This window comes from Megachile rotundata, chromosome 9, assembly GCF_050947335.1.
Source record: "Megachile rotundata isolate GNS110a chromosome 9, iyMegRotu1, whole genome shotgun sequence".
NCBI lineage: Eukaryota > Metazoa > Arthropoda > Insecta > Hymenoptera > Megachilidae > Megachile > Megachile rotundata.
Window position 1 is genome coordinate 18,127,765 of NC_134991.1, and position 24,089 is coordinate 18,151,853.

Below are 24,089 nucleotides of genomic sequence, written 5' to 3' on the forward strand. Positions count from 1 at the left end.
CCTACGAGTAACTACCGCCAAAGTATTTCTATAGAAGTATAAATCTAGAAAACGTAAGATAAAGTATTTACCGTTAACATCGAGTAATATGGATGACATATCGGTATGATCGAACAGGTAACGCGTGGAACCGAGTACATACCGCATCGACATTTCCGTTGAAAGGAGACGAAAGATAAAAATCAGAGCAGCCATCGGGTCAACAAACTCGGCTAACGTTTTCTCAGGATCGCCCTTTGTGTCGATCCAGCCGCGCGACACTTGCACACTTCGGTACAGTTAATATACAGCGCCGGAATCATGCTCGTATATCGTCTACGTGTACGGATCGACAGGGTGATCTTTGCGCGTATAGACGCGCGATGCGAACGATTTATCGAGGGTAGAGCTAATCTTGCAACGTTTCGACTCGGAGTCGTTCAATTTTACCGAATTTCTCGGAGCCTCTCTTTGCTAGTACTTTGCTAGTCGAGCAAACGCGGTTGTTTCTTAAGAATTTTACGAGCTCGATATTTCGTCGCGGAAAGTATAGCAGCGACGTTGATCGGCATCGTGCTGGTCCAAAGTGACGCTTGGAGATGGCAAGACAGGAGAGCAGGAGAGCAGAAGAGTAGGGGTCGAGAGATTACGCGCGTCGCTTCGTGCGACTCGCGCGAGTAGATCAACATCTCGGAGCCGCGGCTCTCGTCGAAGCTCGAAAGAACTCGCTCAGTATGAATCGGGACAGCCAGCCGTCCACCATGCTCAGACTCGTCGTTCTCTTGTTCGTTTGCGACGCGATCACCGCCAACAACGATACTCTCGGCAACCTGATCTCGAACGAGGAGCATTGGAATCTAAAGAAACAGCCGGACAATTGGTCCGCGTACAATAGAACGTTGGACGATCTGTACAAGGATGCTGTTCAAGCTTACCTCGAGGAAGACTGGTCGCGTTGCATCGACGACTTCAACGCTGTCTTGCAAGGGTACTTTTCGAATTTCAAATTTCCGCCGGAAAGCTATAATAATCCTAAATAAATCAACAATAATATTTCGATTTATTTGCATGGGACGTATTCATATATATATATATATATTCTGTTTTATCGTAACAGATATTTTTTTAATCCATCTTTTTACGCTCGTCAGATATCACGCGTTCGTCTCGAATCGCTAGACTCCCGTAAAACGCGCAAACGGTTATTTCAGGTACAAGATTTACAGGCGCACGATAGTCGGTTGTAGACAGAAATGTAGAGCCCAGGCTGCTGGAACGGCTCCGATCTTTCCCGAAAATATCGACGATATGCATTTCTACGAGAAGAAGGTGAAAGAGACCTTGTGCCTCCTAAGATGTAATCAAGAGTACCGGGAGATCGCCGGCTCGAGGGCGTTGAAAACGTTACCTCGCGACACAGAGCACAAGTTAATTAATCATCGAGTGTACGAGTACCTGCACCTTTGTTACTATCGGGTACGTAATACACCGAAAAATACTATACTTACAATTCGATGTCTTTCTTGCTAACGAAGCGTATTCGAACATTGAAAATATCTAATTTTCTTTCGATAACAGACTTCTTCCCCTTTAATCCGTCGATTAACGTTTTTTTCTACATCCACGCGTGTCCGACGAATTCTAATACGGGATCTTACGCAATCGTGGCTTCGCTAATCCCACTTTAGTAAATAACGAGTTTAGCGTTCTGGTCAGAGCGCGTTTTAGCCTTTAGGTCGATCTATAGATATCGCTCTTTTATTCGTTTCTTTTTCCACTTTCCGTAAACGTTTGTTCGTTCGGCCAGACGTTCCGAAGCGCGAACCTCTAACGCTCTAAGGGGTGAAAAATGAAAAACGGACGGTTTATTCGTAGGAACGTCGATACCAAGATGCGGCGAACGCGTTGTTCACGTACCTGGTAATATATCCGGATCACGAGGCGAGCATCGAAACGTTGAAGAAGTATCTGACATTGCCGGGCGTGCAACCGGAGGCGGTTGTAAACCTAGAAACGGCACCTTATGTCAGCATCTATTTCCAAGGAGTTTCGGCTTACGAGAACGAAGACTACGCGCAAGCGGCGGCTCTTTTCGAGGCTTCGTTGAGCTCCTATATACAATCCGAGGAAGAATGTAGATTTTACTGCGAAGGTCCGTTCGATCAAGGCTGGCACCCGGAGTTCACTTCTTCAGTCGCTAGTGAGTGTCGCGAACAAACTTTCGAATCTTCGACGACCCGTTCAAAATGGTAATCGCAACTTTTCCTTACTCTGCTTTCAGATCATTTTACCTTCTGCTTGAGATGCAAACGTGCCTGCTCTCAACGGCTGAACAACGTCAACGGCAATTATCGCAGAGACATGCTCAAAAGTCACTACAACTATTTACAGTTCTCTTATTACAAACGTGAGTAGATCCGAACGAACGAAATATACATGCATGCATAAAAATTTAGTAAACAAAGAAAGAAACGTGAATCGTTATCGCGGCGATATCGCGCATCCTGTCGCGTCGTCGAATAAACGCGACACGTCCATTTGACATAATTTTTATTTTTAATAGTCTAATAACTTGCCAAGAAACCGAATCGAGCGATAACGATGCGATACTCGATTCTACCGATACAATACAGATAGAATAACGATTTAGAAATTTCTCACGAGCACATGTTCCGTTCATTTGTAAATTGATCGTTCCGACTCCTATTAGACGAAACTAATCCAAGTGCCTGGTGAACGAGCTTTAATTTCCTTTAATTTCCTTTAATTTCATTCGAGTTGCCCGTCATTGTTCGACACTCATCTTTTCTCTCCTTCTTGCACAATACACCGTAATCGTCTAACCTCGTTAATTCTAAGCATCGCGTCGGTTAGCCTTGCAAAGCGTTATCTTAAATTATAATAATTTCGACGCCGCGTACCATCTACCGTCTACCGGCCGAACTATTTCCGACTAACCGCGCGATCCGTTTCTCCGTTATGCACAGTGGGAAAACTGAAAGCAGCCTGTGCCGCGGTCGAAAGTTACCTGCTGTTCGACTCGCTCGACGAAACTATGCAGAACAACAAAGCATATTACAGAGCCCAGCCAAAAGTCCAGGAAGAATATTTCACTGGCAGACAGGTGATCCTACGCCTTCGTAAATAATAACTTATCGTACGCTTTTTGCGGAGCGTCGCTGTCTGCTCCTCGATACTCGACGATACTCGACGATACTTCGACCAAGTGTCATGTTATCCACGGATTAAATGCGCGACGCTCGGCAATTTCCAAATTGATCAAATGTTTCTTCTATATACATATATGTGGCACGCGATCATAATTGTATTCTCCTTCAGGAAGCTGTCGACTACTTGAAGAGACAGGAATACGAGTTGAGCCTTCTGCGTTACATATCGAATGAGTTTTCAGTTATCGACGCGAAATTCTCCAAGATGAACAAGAAGAAAAAAGAAGCTGATCGGGAGAACGAGAAGAAGAAAGAAATAGGAAAGGTAAAGAATGAAATATAAAGTACAAATATTCGGACAAGATACGCTTCGTGCGTTGATCGATCGGTACGATATACCCTTATTGTGTCCGTTTGATTTCTGTTCAAAGGACGTTATGCGTATAAATATATCGATACGGTATCGGGCTTGAGACGGAGGAGCCCGTATTTTTTCGAGAAATTTCTTTTTCTAAATACACTGTATCTTTTGTAAGAAAATTAATAAAATATTTAAACCGAAAATTCATCGATCGTTAGAAAATCATTCTACTCGAAGATTTATTCGAAGGATAATCTTCTCTGAAATGCCGCGTTACGACGTCTCGTTGAAACGCCTGTACAACGCAACCAGAAATGCATCGGTGCAACTATTCCAAGTATAAACGTAGGCGGCAGGAGACGATTCAGTTTGATTTTTTATTCGCACGATGCGTATAATCAAACTTTTCCGATTTACTTTCGTCGTCTAGGAAAATGTGCGATAATCGTGTTTTTCTAGCAAACGACTTCCGAAGTCGAAACGACGCTGCATCCGGCGCCGGGTCATTCGTCGGTCTCTCGGGCAAAATTATCGGACAACCTTTCCAAGATACAAGAGGAAAGGCGCGAGATAAACGATACGAAGAAACTCGGGGTGAAGAACGTTACGTATCTGTTGGCGAAAGAGGAAGATCTCGGTGGGAAAAATCGTTACGTCGCCGACGGTTTCCTCAACTCCACCGAGTGCGAATCCTTAATGAGGTTTGCTTCGGTACGTTCGCTTAACTCGACCGTCGTGTAGTTAGAAAATTGCAAATGAAAAATTTCCTTTCTAATTTTGTCCATCCTTTAAATCGACACAGATGACCGCGGTGGAAGGAGACGGATACAACGAGAACAAGAGTCCGCATTCGAAATACGAGAGATTCGAGGGTATAACTGTCGGAAGAACTGCCTTGGTACAAAAACTATTCTTTATAGCGTGACTACGTAATAATACTGCATCTCATCGACGCATCGGCTATCACGGTAGAAGTGGCTTTCTGTATAGTACAGCATGCGATAATACATGTATAAACGAGCGATCAGTGGATAAATCTCCGGTTCGGCGATCGAACCGATGTAAACGCTTTCAACAGATTACTCCTCATCCTCTTTGGTATTCGCGCGAACTATCGATCGTCGATAATATTAAGAATGAACTTTTTCTCGACTTCAGATGGTATATTTTGGACAAATCGAACCGACATGGTTGGAAATGTTTCTGGAGAGCACCGAACAAGCGCGTGACCACGTGGAAAGGTATTTCGGACTAGATCGACAACTGTATTTCACCTACACTCATTTGGTCTGCCGCACGGCTTTAGCTGGTAATTTTCATCTGATGCATCAGCGTGCTTCCGGTTCCTTTCGCAGCCGAAATCGCGTTACACCGATTCACTTGGTACGATACGTGGGTAACGGTGTCGAAAACTGAAAGTACAGACTTCGATCGATCATCGAGACGGTCTTTCTTCCTATGTTGCGTTTCGTTTCGTTTCGTTTCGTCGTAAAAACATCGTTCACCGAATACATCGGTATCGACGTTAAACTCGTTTCCTTATTTTCAGATTCGCCGATGGATCGAAACGACTTGAGTCATAAGGTTCACGGAGATAACTGCCTTCTGACCGACTCGAATACCTGCGTCCAGGACAGTCCAGCCTACGTTTGGAGAGACTATTCGGCCATATTATATTTGAACGATGACTTTCAGGGTGGCGAGTTTTTCTTCGCGACGAATCAAACAAACCGTAAGTCGGACATCGTCGTTTCGCCACGTTGCGGTCGTATGGTAGCTTTCTCCGCTGGCGGAGAGAACCTTCACGGAGTACGCGGCGTTCTTCGGGGGAAGAGATGCGCGTTGGCTCTATGGTTTACTCAGGATGCAAACTATATGGAATACGAGAGAGTTTTGGCTCGTGCTATCCTGAAAAGAGTTCGATCGATAGGACCTTTCCAAGGAAAACACGCTCCAGTACCTTTAAAGTAGGTTCGCTCCATTATTTTTAAAATACTTTGGCATCAACTTATTCTTGAACCCGTCTTTGAATTATCGTTCTATTTTCAGGTACGAGGATGTACTCGTCCAGCACATCAACAGCGACGAGTCGTTGAAACGTTTCCTAAACAATTCTTAAAGAAAGCGAACAGTATTGTGCAACAAGTTCCAATTATTTAAAGAGTAATATATTTGAATTTAACGGTCTTTGTCTTAACTGGACCGATATCGAATCCAAGGGACCTGAACGAACACGACGAATTCGCGCGCTCGAATAGACTCGCGAACGGCTTCGGGGGAGGCTAGAGTTCCTAAGGAGCAGAAAAAATCGAACGACGTGGAGGAGCCTAGAGATCAAGAAATCGGGTAGAATAGATTTGAGGAACTAGCAGGGATAACCGGTGTTCCTTTACCGAAGAATCTTAGCCCGTGTTCGAAGGAACGCGGATCGTAGTAGGAACCTAGACAGAGACGAGGAAGACGGCTGATAGAATACTGCTACTGTCCTTATACTTCCCCTTAGCTAGTAGACTCTTGACCAGTAAATTTAACGTTTCTGTACTTATCCGTATTAGTCTAACACTCTTTCGTTATATTTTCGTAACACTGCCAACACGTTCGTCGTACCCTTTAAAACGCACAAAACACGATAACTTCTCTAATCAAAAATACAAAGAGGATACCCAAATATACATAAGAGGATGTCCGTAGTCGCGGCAACCAATAGTTTATTTATATAAAATATCCTAATCTTTATTAGAACATAGACATTACATGTCAACAGGCTTACATAACCATTCTATGTATCATGTAACACGTGTAATCGTATTTATTTCTTGTTTGTTCGTATTTATACTATGTATAAGAGCTATATACGCAATTGCATTGCAATCCCGCAGTTTCGCGCGTCTTTTGCTGGCGTGACATCGAGTCCTGTACACGCGATTGCCTCTATTACGCATCGTGTTCGAATCGAAACACACAAATAACGCTCGTGTACATATTCCAGAATCGTGTCGTGTTTGTACGTGTGTTGTGTGCGCGCGCGTGTGTACGTGTGTGTATGTGTGTGTGTGAAACTGTTTCTCTCGAGTAATCGAATTATCGTCGTTATTATTGCAACTATATGTAAAAAGCGGATCGCCGTAAAATCTAAATTGTTCATGTAATTGTACGCATAGGAATCGAAAAGACGCACGCACGCTCGTTCGATCGATGTTACACGAATAAAAACACGGTGGTTGAGCCACTTTTGAACGTCTTGATCTTCGTAGGATCAGTCGGGAAGAGAGTGAACGCGATCATTAACATTATTATTATTATTATGTTTCGTTACAAACGTTTATTACGAAATTATAGTGACATCTGCGTATCACAGGAGAGCTCAGTCGATTTTTTTTTTCGCAGGAACCACTCCATAATAATAGTCCGTACGCTGTTTCTTTCTTTCGTTAAGGTTTCTTTCTCTATCGCTACCTCGCATATTCGTACCAAACATAAATCTTTCTTTGCGATGTTAGAAATACACCTCGTAAATTGTAAAATGCTACGGACACGTGATACATAAATGAAAAGAGTAATAAATGTATATTATCAAGAAAGTTCTGTTTCGTTACAAATCGAATAAACACGAATCAACATCGGATGGAGTGGTCAGCAAATTTTCTTCGCATTACTAAAGATGGTATTTCGTATTGCTCTTCGTAGACGTTCGCTTCGTTTTCTGCTACTAGTGTACAACATTGACAGTAAAATGAAAGTAATACAAAATTCGTCGAAACATACGCTCTATCTTAAAACTGTAAAATTATTATGATACGCCGCGATTAACGATCGCTAGAAAACGAAAGACTTTCGTCGCGTTCGTCGTCCGGTAACTAAAACGAAAAACTGTTTAGATCTTGAGAATAGCGCTCTTTTATCTACGAATTTCTGCTGGTTTAGCTTACGAAGCATAATGCACTTTAGAGCCAGGTAACGAATACCTGGCAACAAGCACCGTAAATACTCGTGTATGAATTTCAACGACGTTAATTCAAACTAAAAAATACAAACAACGTAGAGATTATTTCGAAAAAACGATACTTTTTCTCTGATAGAAACAAAATAAAAAGATTATTTCTATGAAACTATGCACGAATATGTACGGCCTATTCGTCGACTTGTTGCCGATATCTAAGTCTGCATAGAAGGAAGCATCGTGTGTGCTGGACTACGTATATACGCGTACAGAGGGTGTACCAGTTTATCGGTACGCTCAATAGACCATTCTGAATGAAAGAGGTCATACATATTATACGTATACGTATATTACGGTCAGGGTCTTGATCCATTCTGTTTTTATTCGTTTCGACAAATTTACGCGATCCCGACAGAAAATTACCTTTTTTCTTTTTTCTATTTGAAGTAACAGTGTAATTCGCGTTAATACAGAATCCTTGTTTTAAAATAAAATATTATCGAGTGGAGCAAGAACCGCGGCACACCGCGACACCCTGTACGCACATGTATAATATTCGAGCTCGTTTTCAGACTTGTTCTTAAAGTTATTATTTCGTTTTGTATACGCACATTCGCCCCGTAGTCGTTCGTACGCACACGGTTTCGAAGAATAAGAGGAAATTAGGCAAATTCCTTGTGCTCCGATTTGGTCGTAAACTTGAACGAGAATTACTTTCGTACAGTACCGTTAAAGGCTTCCCTACAGAAAATATTTGAATAACTCGAATAATTCAACTTACTAATACTTAAATGTTTACCTGCAGACGGTTTGTCCGTTTAAAAATGACTAAAACACGTCGATAATGAAATAATGATTTATTTTCCCTAGGAAAGCCTAGTGCTCCGTGATGCACGTAAATAAAACGATATAAATATTTTGAAAAGCATAAATGTACGAGTTTGAATAAACGCGCTTAGTCGACTGAAAAAATGTAAAACTGCAGCGAAGAACGTCGCGTCGATACCGATGATCGTAATCCGTAACCGGCTGAAACTGACATTCGGTTAAATTTGTTACGACCAAAACAAAAAGTACGATTCTAGGGCACAAGGAACCGAGAGACGCGGTATCCCGAATTCGTTTCCCCTTTACAAACGAAATGCTCTGTAGAGTAGATTCGTTCTTGAATGTATCATAAAGTCGTAGCAAAAACGATAAGAAAAACTGAATAAAAGTAAACGATAAAAAATATTCGATTCGATCGATATAAGACCGAGAAGACTCGTTTAACGTCTCGAAGTTAATAAACTCTTCCTTCTTTGAACGCGATCCGGTGCATAGATCAAAGTCACTGGATCAAGTTACTCTAAAGTTAAATGTAGAAGAAATACTGGATTATTAAGATCGTAGGATCGTCGAGCTAGTTTCGAATTGTTAGAAAAACTTGAAAACGCTTTGAAAATAAATCGTGAACCTGTTCGTTCGTCGAAGCGGTAAAATCTCGTCGCTAATCGTTTCGAAAAAGCAATCGTCTTAACCATTCGATTCGATCTATTTTGAACATATTTTTGTTCTCACGTCTTCGTTATCGGAGGAAGTAAAACTATATCAAACTATTCTATAATAGAAAGTGTACACGGAAACTTTCGTGTACAGAATCGTCGTAAAAGAATACAATTCCGCGATATCTTCTCGACTACGTTTACGGTTGTATGTCCAGCTATTGCGCGTACAAAAGAAGAAATTCGAGAAACGAGAACAGGAAAAAAAGAAAGAAAGAATACGGTTCAAGGACATACAATCAATCCTCGTGCAGACTGTAAATGCTAATGTACACGTCGGTAATTAGTTGGCGTTTACATATACTTTACATTTTCCCTTCTCTCTCAAATTCTTAACGATACAATGTAGCGATGTAATAATTATATTAAAATAACGCAAAGTATAACAATATGATTAAGACTTGTTGTACTGTTTGATGACCTTTTGGAGAGCTTTCGCGTAAAAAAAGAAATATATCGTAAACGTATTTTTATAATATATATATATATATGATATAAATGTATATGTATATATATATATATATATACATATATAATAATAAAGACAATAATATGGCGAGAATATCGTGGTGAAAAATATGCTGGACACCAAAGGTTGTTATGCGAAGAGGGTCAGTGCTGCCCCCTGTTTGTCGTTTCAACAGTCTCCATCGTCGTCGTTACCTCGGTACGCATCGTACAAACTTTACTAAAAATAGTACAATCTAATCGAAGATATATAGAAAATTGAAAAATATACAAGTTATAAAACATATATAGAACGTCATTCATCAGGTAGCGAGTGACTTGCGAAGTCCAACTATGTTTTCAACGTTTCTATTCCAAGGTCTAACACGGCTTCCTTCATTTCTCATTAACGATACGCAAGATCCTTTCGAGTTTACAAAACGAACGAACTTTCTATCCTGCTACTTCGAAAGCACGCAGTTGCTCCTTTTGTACAAATCATTATTCGTCCACTTGACAACCTCGTTAGTTCGCGTCGCACGTATTCTTTGGTATCCAACAGGTTTCCCTTCCACGACAATTTCGGTTTTGAACGGACATTTAGTCGTGGTATGGGCAGTGAGTAAACAAGCAAGTACCAATATTAAATGGGCAGGCTCTCCGATAGGCACGCCCAATCTGGAAGTCGTCAATCCACGTTGGATGGCGGAGCGGCGTATCTACTCCGCGAGTCGGAATCTCCGTCGCACATGTATTTGCCTGAAAATAATATGCAATATTCGAGCAAATATTTCTTCTTATCGAGCAGATCGTCCAGTTATTTTTAGTATATAGAAAACGAGTGAAGAACTTTTCTACTTACCGGATACGAATCTACGCTTCACCAAACTTAATCTATATCCCGGGCCCAGAAGCTCGAATTCAACTCCGGATAACGTGGTCCCTTCGCAATTGAATTGCGTGAATATCGTTCCTTGATTTCCTGGCCCGTGTCCAAGCTCGACACGCGCTTTCAAAGAGCCCACACCGTTACCTTCGCTGTGCTGCGATAACTCGGTAAATTTCCACAACACACGGTTCGTGTCCGGTAACCATTGAGCTTGAGGTTTGCTGTTCAACGATTTGAAGCCCCCGTCTATAGGCGCCGCTATGTGGAGATTCAGCAGTGGACTCGGAGAAGCCATAGCGCGACTATTGTATTTATAATCGATCTAAGAAACACAAACCAGCCGGTTATTCGATAAGAATATCGGATTAAGACGTTTAAGAAGGAGGAGTACCTTAAGGTCGGTGTGAGTCGTTTCGCATTTCCAATAAGCCACCAACTGAAACGGACAAGAGCTCGCACCTTCCTTGCACTTGATCTGATATTTCAGTATGTCGACGTTAAAATACGAAGCCGAGGGATTTTGTTCGGCCTGTTTGCGTAACAGCGTAGTTAAGGCACTCATGTTGAATTCAAAAATTGTACTGTCGACGGTCGTTTGCGTAACGTCCCTGCGATAAAGAGAAAGCGAAAGAGAAGGAGAGAGAGAGAGAGAACATAGCCGGTAAATGTCGTTTAAAGAAAGTCGAGTATCGCGAGGATATGTACTACAGACAACTTACATGCTGACCAGCTGATTATTAGGAAACAATTTCTCTAATCTGTTACTGTTTCTCACGCGAAACGTTAGCTTCGCGGGACTCGGGTTATTCGCTAGCACAGCGACGATACCGGCCGGGAAAGACAGCATCATGTCACCGCTAAGCTTCACCTGACATCGCGTTTCGTCGGTACCCCGAAAATAAGAGTGAACAATCTCGTGGAACGCCACTGCTAAAGGAATGGTATCCGCCAGGCCTATGGTGAGCGGCGAAGGTCCCCTGGAAGAACCAACGCCGACGCCGGCTGTTCGAAATTCCAAACTGGCTACGCTGTCTGCCCGAGATATCGTCGCTGGTGACATTCTACCCCTCGGCGAAGGACCTTCTCCTCGCCGGGACGGGGGTCTAGGGATGATAATAGACCCTGTCGGGGTGGAAGATGCGGACTGCTTCGGTGGTAAGGCCGGAGTGATGTCTCCCACTTCCGAGAACAAGTCTCCGTCTAAGAGAACGATCGGTTTATACGGTCTCGTTACTCGGAAAGTCTAGCGATCGAGGGACTCGGTTCGCTCACCGGGGAATCGCGAGTGAGGATGCGTAGGTGGTGCGGATTGCGGCGGCTGTGGTTGAGGCGTCGGTGACAAAGACAATGGCGGAGGACTTTGCAACGACACGTACGGATGACTACCGGTCGGCGTTGAGGCGCTCGATGGTGTACTGCTGGGATTGAACAAGTTTAGGCCAAGTAAATCCGAGCTTGGCTTACCTCCTAATTGCTGTGACACTGACTGAGACCTTTTCATCTGATGATCTGAATCGGTATTCGATCCTCTGCGTCCCTGTAAATCGAGCAAAGTCGAAAACAACGATTAACAAATTTAAATTAAGAGAGAGGAAGAAGAAGAAGAAGGGAAAAGGTACCGTCGGTGCAGGCGATAACGACAGGTTCTCCACGGTCGCCCTTAATTCGTCCACGCTGGCACTCATGGGTGCTCCACCGTTGCTCAGAGGTTTGATTTCCACCCTGATCTTTCTCTCCCTTTCGTCCTCGGAATCGGTGTCCGAGCTAGAATAAAATCCTTTCTCGTCCTCCCATGGCTCCGATTTTGGCCTAATACAAAAACCGTCTTCGTCTACCTCCGGCGTCGGCGTCTCGGACTTTCTACTGTCCTCCTTATCCTCCCTACCATACAGAACGAACACGATTCAGTGGGATATATCGTCGAGTGTTCCAGCAGGCCCAGTGCATCGTACGCGTTAAAGTTTCTTCTACCGTGAAAATGATTACGTTACGATTCGTTACGATTCGTTACGAAATATCGTACGGCGACGTGTTTTAACAACGACTCGATGTGCCGGAGGAATAGGAAACTTGAAATGCGCGTAAGATTAATCTCATGATCGATTCTTTAACGAGTAGCGCCGAAATAAAAGACACTCTAATCGTGTTTGATCATGAAATTGATCCTTAGTGCACTAGATCTGCTGAACGTGCATATACTGACAGGTCAGACTTTTCTTCTTTGTTGCTGCTGGTTTCCACGACATCCTTCTTCTTTTTCGCTTTCTTTTCCTTTCTTTTTTCTCTCCTGCTGCGAAGAAACCCTGTTGGTTGTGGGCACACGATATGTAGAAAACAAATAAATCCTTTGATAAATCGTCGATAAATCGTCGATAAATCCGAACGTGTCGATTAAAAATGCTAGCTTCTAATATTTCTATCGTAATAAACAATAGCCGAGCGAATTTTCACCGAGGCGACAAAAATTGCTTTTCTCGTACGGACAAATCGTTTCGTTTGGCCAGGCAAACGTTACAAGTTGGACAAGCTAGACTCGAGCGTTTACGAGAAAAACATTTTTCCATCGATAGTCGAAACGATTTTTACTCTTATTCCGACATGTACAAGAGTAAAGTAAAGTAGCTATTCAACCAAAGATTAAGAAGCGGAAAGAAATTACGTTCTTCAACGTCAACGTGTCTACTAAAAAGTTCATGAATTCTTTGATCCGAAGAAAATTAACACGAACCAAAAGTGGTTCAATGGAAAATGGAAATTCAATTTACTTTCCAAGTGTTTAAGGCATAGCGCAACGTGATCAAATCAGCTCTACGATAAAGGGAAGAAAAGAAAATCATTAACGAATCAACGGGTAGCAGATGCATTCTTTAACAGCTTTCTATTTAAGACATTCCCTGGAACGATGCTGACACGAATTTCCTTCGTTCGGTATTTAAATTTCATTCTTTCGGATACTAGGACTCTAGGAGAGAGTTTCACTATTATTAGGACGAGAGAAATACGTATCGGCATCTTCTAGAAATGAAAAGGAGAAAAAACAAAAAAATATCATTTTTCTAATCATAGGTTGCGTTAATAATCATGATACAACGATAGATAAAGGGGCTAGAGCAGTAGAAAAATAAGTTACATTGCGCAAAGATATAAGAAAACCCATACGCCATCACCATAAAAAATCCTACATAAATCTGCAAAGGTCTCTTCCTTTAAATTGTTTTTCTAACAATTACGCGTCCTAAAATTTGTTCGCGATTTATCGCGCATCTAACAGAGAATCTGCAAGCAAGGCTGTTGTTAACTATCGACATGCAAAAGGACGAGTATCGTGAGAATTCGCGCGATCTTTGAACTTTGGACCGCGATTATCTCGAGTAATTGCGAACGAAATGGAAAACGGCGAGAAGAGATACCGCGATCGGGGAACGTTTACAAATACATGTATATCGACTACACCTTCTAACGACTCGATGCAACTAGAAGAAATAAAAAAGGGTTGCTTGCAGAATCACATTACGCTATATCACGAAAGATATCTGCACTTGGAAAATAAATACACGTGAGCCATGCAGTAGATACACTGGTAAAAGGATGGCTCACCTTAGGCCCCGTCAATAGCCAACCCCGCATTCGTATTTCAACGTTATCCAAGTCCAACTCCCGCGTCCATTTAATTAACATTATACATACATACGAGGATCACGGAAAGTTTCAAAAATTATTTCATTACCGATCATTCGAGATATTAGCGATTCACGATAGCAAACTGCCACCACTGTTCATGCTATATATGTACACACATATGTATATATATGTATGTATATGTATATTTCAATTTGAGAAACTTTCGAAAATGCGATTTTCGCTATTTATAGAATATTTATCGCACAATAAAACTAAACGTGTGTAAGATCTTACGATGAGTTGTGTCGATAGAAGAACCCCTGATACGAATTTACACAAAAAATATTGTTAGAAAAACAATTTATAAGTTATATCTTAGGAGTAATGTTAATTTACCTGTTAGATTACCGTGTTATTCTAAAGGTGAAGCCTATTATTCTAAGCAAGCTTGTTTCCGCGTGTTAGTCGAACACGAACGAACAGATATTTCTTCCCTCTAACGATATACTGTATATCTATGGATCTTTCCAGGATACCCTAGCGGAACTGAACGTGTATCAAAGCGAAGAAATATTGTAAATGTGCTTCAAAAGCTAAGGATAAATCAATGTTACATAAACGTGTCTCTAGTTATTCGTGAATTAGCGTTAAAACTCGTTAATCCTGTTATACGCTATATCGCTATATACGTAACATTAATTTAATGTGCTTAAACGATGTTAGTATACGTACATTGCTGATCTAAAAGAGTGCAGAGTGGAGGAACCATAATACACGTTACCACTGTAAGTCATTAGATATTTATTTAACCGTTTATCCTGTTTAGCCTTAAAAGATTTGTCGAAAGAGATATGGCAATGAAATAATCACCGAATACCATAGATCGATTGATTAAATACCATAGACAGAGCAAGACAAAGATAAAGGTGTAACGAAGGAGCAATCGATTAAACGCGATCGTGCGAAATTCCACGCAAGGATTTCCCTCGCAAAGATATTTCGATAAATTCGATCAATTTTAAGTAAGCTACTCTTACAGCACCTCACTTTTAAGGAAAAGAATCGTAATGTCCCCAAAAAGATCACCGCCACGAATTATCGCTATCGTATCGAATTTTTCGCGAAAAATGTTTCTCGATTCAAATTTCAATCATCTACTTGTTCTCATCTTTTTTTTTTTTCGTAATATAACAATATTACAGAAAGCTGTATAGCAGTTTTCTAATAATATACCTTCACCTTCATCGTTTTTTTCCACTAACTACCAAAGAAGTAATTTTAAGCAAAAGTCATTCTAAAATGCATGTAATGGATATGGTCAGGGTACAGGTAATCACAATGTAAGCAGTTACATTTAGATCCTCTGAGAGGGTTCCTGGAGATGCTGGGAGGTGGAACAGCAGGAGGCAGGTTGTTCCCCTGAGGAGTTGCAGGTGCCGAACCAGACCCTGCTTGCTTCTGTTTGTCTGAAACAACACTCATTTTGCTTATATCTTTGAATGATCTGTGCCTCCAATGGCCCCTTTTTTCTTCATCTTGCTATTATCATACATTACTTATATCTATTAAAATTTCATTATAATTTGCACTTTCAGTGGCATAAAGAGCACTCCAGAGGGATGTTTATCGCTTTATCTCAATGTTCGAATCTACGTTAAATGTAATTTAACACCCACTAATAATATAGTAATATTAAAAAGTAACGTTCCAACTGAGACGAACGGTGTAAACGTAAATATAAACCCCCTGGAATACACAATAATTCGTAATGTCATCCTCCACCTATGTATTGTTAGATCGTAACGCGCAAGCATTGTAACACAACCACATAAGCATAGTCAATAAAATTGTTTCGCATATGCCTGGATTAATAAATCTGTGATCGCGTGCTAAAAATAAGTTGGACAAATATATATATATATATATATATATATATATATATATATGTATATATATATATATATGTATGTGATTAATAAAATGGCACTGACGTGATAAACAAAAACTGCAAAACATATCTACCAAGACATAATAAACTTTTGATAAATTCTCGATTCGTTCGAAAAATGTTTGGACAGGGCACCGACTGGAATTCAAATATTATTTTTAAATTAAAAGTATCTCGATCGATTTATATTACAAATTTAAGTAGATTATGTCAAGGTAGATAAAAACTATTGCAATTAAAAAAGACTAAAACTTGATAAATTCTGTTCAGTTTTCGAAACCTACCCTGGGAGTTGGACATGAACAGGTTGAGTAGCGAGGTAGTACGGCGGGAAGCCTTGGTGGCTTGTGCATGTGACAGTTCTCTGTCCCTTTCGTTCAGTCTTTCGTTCTCTTTTTCTTTCTCTTTCTCTTTTTCTTTTTCTTTCTCTTTCTCTTGTACCCTCCCCTTTTCCTCGTCCACCTGACAACCCTCCCCCTTTAATCCCTGATCTTTTTTTGAACTGTGAATGTTACCAGCAACGCCTGTTTCTCCATTTGCTCCTTTCGATGTTTCCTTAGGTGTCTCAACGTTGCTTTCCGATTGAGAATGACTGGTTATTTCCCCTAAACCTGTCATGACTTCTTCGTATTCGATCATACCTAATTTACAAAGAAATCGTATATAACAGAATACCACTAACTTCCAAGCTGTACGTTACAAAAATTATTACCTGGTTTCTCGAAACCTGTATATTTGCTTTGAACAAATTGTTCTAATAACTTGTCCACTGTCATATCCAGGCACTGGCGTTTGAAGTCTATGTGCACTTGGCCAACTTGTTCGTGATTCGTTTGCAAAACATCGGCGTAGATATTTAAAAACTCCTTCATATGTTTTAAATGTGTCTCCTCCACGTCTTGGAATCGCTTGGCATAAAGAAAAGAATACATTCGTTGACTTCATTTTCATTTTTCAAAGAAATAGAGCAGAAAAGAAGCGATTGAAATAAATACCCTGCATGCTTGAGTCATTTTGGTCTGAAAATCATTTCTGATCACCATATATTTATCGACCAAAGTTTTATAATCGTCCTGTGCCTTTTTAAATTTTATTTCTGCTTTTTCTAATTCCTTTTGACTGGCGTTGTCCTTTCTCAATTTTTCCAGCTCAAGACCCTTTTGCATACGCATATCTTTAGCTTTATGTAAAGTTACGGTAATACTTTGTATACTTTGTACGACTTCCAATGTGGATGATTCTTCCTCTTTTACCTAATTTTATATTCTCTTAATACTGATTTGCATCAATTTTCAAGTTGCCTCTTGATTAAAATATGCCATTGAAAATTATAATTAACGATTAAATTCTATATTAATTAAATGATTAATCGATTAATTAATCGGTTACTTCAAATCGTTATTTGTCATTCTGTCTCTCGATAAAAAATTATCTCTATTTTTTTTCACGAGCAGTCTTCTGCCCAATGAGAGAACCTACTGACCTGACCGTGGGCGGATACTGATAAAGTATACAAAATATACAAAATGATTCATTCTACAAATATGATAAACAGCCGCAACCGATACAATGGATAAAAAATTATCCGTATCGCGCGTGCTATTAAAAATAGTCAAAATATACTTTGTATCCATCTAACTGTGTACCACGTATATAACAATCGCGTAAGAAAAAAATTTCAAAGTTCTACTTATGTCTAAGTAAAAATATATAAAAAAAAAGTGTTACATACAGCCTTGTGTTTCTTATGTAATTCATCCGCATATTTTGATACATCTTTTATTAGTTCGGCAACCTTCTGGGCCATCTGCAAGTGCAAGCCGGCAAGTTTTTCCGCTGCGCCTCTTAAAGCAGCCCAAACAGGCGCAAATGTTCCTTGCGTACTACTACTATTGCCAGCTTGTTTAGCTACCTTACTCAGGAGCTTGTAATTGTTTTCTTCTATGGCTGATCGCTCTTTTAAAAACTCAGCCAACTCCTTGCTCGCGATTACACCATGCTTCATGTTATGATATAACACGTCAAATCCATTATTCTTTTCGCCCTTGAATCATAAAAATTTACTTTTTATGTTTACTGCAATTTAAATTTTGGAATATCGATATTTTCTATTTTTATTAATTATTTACAAACATAGGAGAAACGTTTCAAACAATTATACGTGCCATCAATTTTATACAGAAGAAAAATTTCGTTTACAATTAGAATAACACGACCGAAAGAGATACACTAAAATTATACTTAAGACCACTTAGCCACTTAACACTTGAACCCCGATCATGCTACAAACTCACGTAGAGTAGGACTCTGGAGCGACGTCGACACAATAAGCTGTCATTACATATTATTACTCTCGTCATCCTATTGTACATATTACTTGCCACTTATGACCCATAGTTTAATTTTTATTGCAGTCTTTTTAACAAAGAATAATGTAAACTACGTATAGTTAAGTACGTACATTTCGCAAATAAACTTAATTGAACATAAATAAAACATATAATTTGGCAAAAATTTTTGATGTCATAAATTTTAAACGCTACAATAAAACATTCAATTGGTAGAAATTTAACGAGCTCTTACTCGGAAGAAAATATAAAAACATGCTGCATCATATTCATAATAACGTTTAACAGATATAAATTTAACGGAAGCGAAAGGAAGTAGTAGCTATCTTATCTATACCCTGTTTCTGTTACAAAGAACAATGTCACATCTTCAAAGAAATATGTATATATATACATGTAGTAAAGGTAGAAGCATTATAATAAATTTATATTAGTATTTAAATTCATATTTTATTGTTCATGTCAAATTACAAATTGGTCAGGTAACAACATAAGATGTATGAAAACTGTTAGATATTAACAGAATCGATCGAATATTAAAAGGCATAACACGCGGAACAAAAGGTTCAACTAAAATCAATTGAAACGAATGGTACAATTGAGAATATAAATCATGAACAAAGAAAAAAAGAAGCAGAAAGAGATTTCTCCGACAAAGTCAACAATTAAATTCCCTTTTGCACTTGAGCCATAAACACTTAGAGGAAACGCGATACACATGTCAACGTGCAATTGAATGCGCATTCTTTCGTACTCGGTGCTTCTCTACGTTGATCGCGAAGACGATACGAAGACGGGATGACAGAGGGTGGTGAATGCGTAACCTTGTACAGTTCGCGAAAAGGAGAGGAGGCAACCGAGCCGCGTAAAACGAAGACAGAGACGAACGTAGATGACCATACCGACGAGGAAGAAGGACAGAAGGAGAGATTTCATTGAGAGAAACGTGTTAATTTATTCGAACGGAAGAAAAACGCAGAAAAGGAATAGAACGAAACGAAGAAAAAAATGTTGCTGTGGCATGACGTAGGTGGTCACGAGAGAGAGGCGGTTGGTCGAGAGTCGATGCTCGAAGAAGAACGGAAAGAAGAGGATGGGAGTTTCTCCGCACATAACCTAAATCAGACTCGGATGACATTCCAGGATACAAAGCGAGAAGACACTCACCCAAAAGTAATCGGCGAAATCCACAGTCATGTTGGAACCGCGATCAGACCATCATAATTTATCTTGTGATGTATCAAACGAAACTGCACCGTTAATAACGAATCATTGACACGCACGTACACACACGCGAGACTACCCGATGCAACGATGCAACGTTTGAACCATACACGTACGATAGACACGACGATACGTAGACGTAACTCAATTTACGACGAACCTAACGTAACGTTTTCGTGCTCGGACGTTTCGAGCAGAACGAGCGCGCTCGACCACGAAGACACGGGTCAACTTATTTCAACTATCTCCGTTGCTCGCGTCTCTTTCTCTCTCTCTCGATCTCGCAAATGGTGCCTGACGCCATCTTTACCAGGCTCAACCGAAGTCTAAGGTACAAAAGTCTGAAGTGGTCGGTAAAAGACACTCTCTTCACGATTTCGGGCGCTTTCTGTTTTTCTTGCAAAATCACGAGATAAATTAAATAAATTTAAATAAACTCTTCTATCTCTTTTGAAACATCGCAGAAAACTTACAATGTTTACATCTTCTACATTGCACGTAAGAACTAATATCTTAATCGGGAAGATTTCAAACATTTAATAATAAATCGTATGTAAATGGTATTTATTATTTATTTTTTGGGTTACGATTAATATGTAGGAAAATCATTGCTTTCGCGTTCGTTAAACGATGCATTTCGATTTTAATAAGTAAGGAGAAGGAACAGGTGTATCGGCACAAAATATAAACGATCGTCGAGCAAATAATTCGATGAATTTAATCGAATCGAACCGGATCAGATCGAGTAAGAATATATTGAATCGATACACTCCGATCTAGACGGAGCGTCGAATCGAAATTGAATTCGAAACACGCCGATTGAAATGATTGCAAATTGAATCGGGCCGAACCGAATCACGTCGACTTAAATCGATTCGAACCGATTCGAGTTCCACCGAAACGGAAGGAAGAATATTCGCTCGCTCGGTCTAAACGCACCCTAAAATGTAGTTAAGTGATTTACCACTTTGGAAGAATGGCGCTACTAAAAGCTCAGGGCCGATCACTTTTTTGACAGATCCGCGAAACATCCCCGCTTCTTTCTATCAGTTTAATTTTCATGTAATTTTACGTTACGACAGAGAGCCGGTAATTATGTTAAGTAGGTCGGGAAATTTAACGAACGGATCGAGCGAGACCCGTCGTTAAGGGAAAAACGGGAAAGATAAGGAATCGTTGGCGTATTTGAAAAATTGGAAAGGGGCGGCATGGCAGTTACGTGTAAGGTCGGAAGACGGGAGGCGTGGCCTCGAGTAATCATCTCAGGGTAGTCCAGTGTCCTTGCGCATATCCAGTAGCTATACCGTACATACACATGTACTATCGCTCACGTGTGTATTCTATATACGTATACGCGGAAGAGAGAAGTTTCGAGCGTTTATCAATCACTTTCGTCGCTGGACCGAAAGGAGCATTCGTCTCGGTGGCAGTCGACAGGTAGAACGAGCCAATTTCCGTGGTACGAGAATTAACGGCGATGCCCGCCAACAAGGGAAACCTGTCGACGCCTCATAAAGAAAAGGCCGGAAACGGTTTAACCACTGGAGCCTCGAAAAAGAAGAAACGGTGCACCGTTAAGCATAAAAAACATTGCAAGCAATATCTGGTGAGTGAGCGAAACGAAACTCGTTAATTCCTTGCAAATATCAGACCGGGCGGCCATGTTGGGTGATCGCGGTCGCGGCCAAGTCCGAGCCCAAGCGTGACAGAAGCGCGTCTTCGATCGCGAAACGTTTTCGCGGTTGGAAATTTTCTTACGGCCGCGAAATATACAGTCGCGAAAGAAGAATATTTGAAATAATCGATATCTCTGTTCGGTTCGCGTAAATTCTTTTCGTCGTAAAGATCGTGGAAATGTTAAAGGAAGAAAAGTCGCGGTAGTGGAATATTTAGGTTATGTGGCGCGGATGTGTCGAGTCTAAACACGTAGGGTTTGTTCACCTTTACCGATGCATGGTCGAAGTGTTATGGGTTGCAACGATCGATCGGTGCAAGCATGCTTCGGTGCCGGTCGCGATGCAATAAAAATTTCGTTCAAAGTTCCTCCTGTGATTTAATGCGCCACACCGAATCGCGGCCAAGCAATTTCCATAATTCTATAGCCTCTGGTTCTTTATACAGGGTGCTCTGACTTTTTCCTTATATCGCTTATATCGCTATACCTATAAATTATTTATATCCGGCGACGATTATGTATCGATATATATATATATCTATTCGGCAAATGGTTATCTCGTACCGATTCGCCTTCTATCGTTTCGAAGAGGCTGACGTTATTTTCTATCAATCAGGACATTTTCACGAGTAGCATTTTATAAACTTTTGATTATTCGATTTCGCATATAACATTAACCGCGTCGCATCTATCAGTGTCGCCCGTAAGCGGTTGAATCGGTACGCGATAAAAATTTCTAAACAGAGACGACCGACCGTTTTTCTACTGGACGTTGATCCATCTTTCTCGTGCAATCTACGATCAGGAGGAACTCGATGCAATATGTATATTTTTCGCGATTGTATCGACGCCGGGAATAAAAGTCCTATATGTATTTGTGTCCATTGTGTCAATATGTTTCTTAAAATACATCATTTAAATGTTTTATTTTTTGATCGGCCCTGCATTCGAATACCCTATCCCACGAACATTTCAGTACTTAGCCGCGTACGTACTCGTTTCGACAGCGGTGCATAACGAATTGTTCTTCCGTTCGCAACGAATTAGACACGTTCCAAGTTCGCGTGCCACCATCGTAAACTACGAAGCCATGACACGCACACGTACTTAGACGCGTTCACTTTAATACGAATACGCGGAAAATAGCGTGGTTCGTTTGAAAGTATATAGAAAAATTCTCGCTATATTCTTTTCTCTTTTTTAATCGTCCATCGCTACAAGTGGTCGCGAAGGACAGCCGTTCGATTCCGGGTAGACTGGATTCAAGTTTAAATGTTTTTCAAATCTCAGCCTTATAGCCGGTTAACGCGTTAAATCTCTCGGGACAAATCGTAAGTGGGCAAATACGATTACGAAGCGTGGGTTTCTAAGCGAGGAAATTTCGACTCGACAGCGGGGAGTTTTCAGAGATCGAAAAGTGTACCGATGGGTTAAATTTGTGTCGAGTTGGAAGAAAGTCGTCGATTTTTGCGTGGGGTTGTGTAGAAAACAGCAGACACATGCACACGCATACTCACAGCCCTGGTAGGGTTGTGTATTAGCAACTTAGGAAGCACGTATTGATTTCTAAGAATGCCAAGAAAAAGAGGTTGGTGCTGATTCGGCGAGAACAAAAGACGACACCAATTCCACTTCTGCAGTCCACTTGAACCACTTGCTATTATGTCTGGCAGGTGTAGAAGTTGGCAGAGCCGTATTGGCTTACCTATGTGAAAAAAATCCGCTGGACACCTTATTTCTTCTCTTCTATAATAACCTACGAGTTATCGTTCTCGTCTGAACCGATGAGACGAGATGTAGGATTCGAAAAAATAATTTCAAATAAAAACTGGACAATTTATTGTTCCTGGGTGTCATATGGATCTTTGTCAGGCGTGCACTGGATGCTAGCAGTAATTCATGCAATTCGAGCAGGTGCGACTAAATGTGGCTGCAGCGAACGGAAGCGGAAGCGAAGCGTAGCTTATCATCGGCAAGCGTCGTGCACACGAGCGCGTGCGTGCGTGCGTCTACGGGCACGTTTAACGAGAAACGGTACGTTTCTCTCGATCAACTTTCGCGTTATTCTCTCGTTTCTCGAATTGATCGGTTCTGTAGCGACGCGATTAAACGCGTTAAAAACCCTTAAAATATTCCGTCGGTCGAAAGTTTGCAAGATTGCGATAATGTACCGTTCGAAAGAAGATGGAAATTCCAGTCTAGAGGATTATTAGTCGATAGAATTATTATCGTCGAGGCGTTTTCTAACCGTGTTACGTACGGCGCGAAACATATCGATAGATTTTCTGTTGGACGACGTTCATCGAACCGACCCGACCGAGTACACCGTATCGCGATCTTCTTCAAAGGTACTCGTGTCGTATACTTCGTATCGATCGTCTAGCGGCCGATAATTTTCCAATTGTTAAATATACTGTAGTTTCGTTCGTTCCTAACGCAAATGATTTTTCGCACGATTAGACGCGTATCTTTTAACGTTAAGGTGGCTCGATCGGCGATAAATCGACGATAAATCGACGATAAATCGACGATAAATCGACGATAAACCGAGGATAAATCGGAAATAGACGTAGACGTCGCGACACTCGGTTCGAAGATTTTAATTAACCCACTTGCGCCTACCGGTAGGCTCGGTTCATTTTTAACGAGGCGCGCGTGTGTGGGTGGATTCCCGTGGAAGGGAATTAAATCGCGAGACGTCGACGTCTGCTCTTTGTTGGATATCATAATGCTCCATAATTTCATTATATTCACGACTCGAAGTAGCTGGCTGAAATTCCCTCTCGCTCGTAACCGATGATGGAAAAGCGCGCTTTCCTGTACCGTCAACGGCCCGTCAATTAACCAAGAAAATTGGGACGCTTATGATGTAAACAACAATGAGAGACTGCACTCCTCGCCAATGTTCGGCCAGGCAATATTTTTTTCCTTTTTCCTTTTTCC

At 40.8% G+C, this 24,089-nt stretch overlaps 3 protein-coding genes across 21 annotated transcripts in view; 2 read left to right on the forward strand and 1 right to left on the reverse strand.

Moving 5' to 3' along the window:
• The first annotated feature begins 57 nt into the window (after positions 1–57).
• LOC100881517 (prolyl 3-hydroxylase 2) lies at positions 58–6,870 on the forward strand. Of its 2 annotated transcripts, XM_003707966.3 has the most exons (11): positions 58–967; positions 1,191–1,455; positions 1,855–2,179; positions 2,261–2,386; positions 2,967–3,103; positions 3,319–3,474; positions 3,970–4,221; positions 4,313–4,408; positions 4,669–4,819; positions 5,060–5,477; positions 5,560–6,870. In XM_003707966.3, the coding sequence occupies exons 1-11, from the start codon at positions 714–716 to the stop codon at positions 5,627–5,629; spliced, it is 2,250 nt and encodes a 749-aa protein (XP_003708014.1). In that variant the 5' UTR covers positions 58–713; the 3' UTR covers positions 5,630–6,870. The 2 variants fall into 2 exon arrangements, with proteins under 2 accessions (XP_003708014.1, XP_012151789.1); XM_012296399.2 differs by lacking the exon at positions 5,560–6,870 and having other exon boundaries at positions 4,669–4,893; positions 5,060–5,224.
• On the reverse strand, positions 6,202–19,684 carry LOC100881109 (F-BAR domain only protein 2). Of its 12 annotated transcripts, none has more exons than XM_076535456.1 (15): positions 19,415–19,684; positions 17,632–17,943; positions 16,895–17,152; positions 16,612–16,807; positions 16,184–16,540; positions 15,304–15,417; positions 14,684–14,734; positions 12,534–12,633; positions 11,950–12,211; positions 11,824–11,867; positions 11,603–11,745; positions 11,050–11,530; positions 10,722–10,938; positions 10,304–10,652; positions 6,202–10,200 (listed from the first exon to the last, which is right to left on the reverse strand). In XM_076535456.1, the coding sequence occupies exons 1-15, from the start codon at positions 19,442–19,444 to the stop codon at positions 10,130–10,132; spliced, it is 2,985 nt and encodes a 994-aa protein (XP_076391571.1). In that variant the 5' UTR covers positions 19,445–19,684; the 3' UTR covers positions 6,202–10,129. The 12 variants fall into 12 exon arrangements, with proteins under 12 accessions (XP_076391571.1, XP_076391570.1, XP_076391567.1 ...); XM_076535455.1 differs by having other exon boundaries at positions 11,818–11,867; XM_076535452.1 differs by having other exon boundaries at positions 11,603–11,867; positions 12,543–12,633.
• A 254-nt stretch (positions 19,685–19,938) lies between these two features.
• The window catches only part of LOC100881294 (uncharacterized), a 37,205-nt gene continuing 33,054 nt past the window's right edge, over positions 19,939–24,089 (forward strand). For 5 of the 7 annotated variants that reach the window (XM_076535461.1, XM_076535469.1, XM_076535470.1 and 2 more), the window contains exon 1: positions 19,939–21,077. In XM_076535461.1, coding sequence (XP_076391576.1) covers positions 20,949–21,077 — 129 coding nt within the window. In that variant the 5' untranslated portion in view covers positions 19,939–20,948. The remainder of the gene's footprint in view (positions 21,078–24,089) is intronic. The other 2 variants (XM_076535467.1, XM_076535465.1) reach the window with 2 other exon arrangements.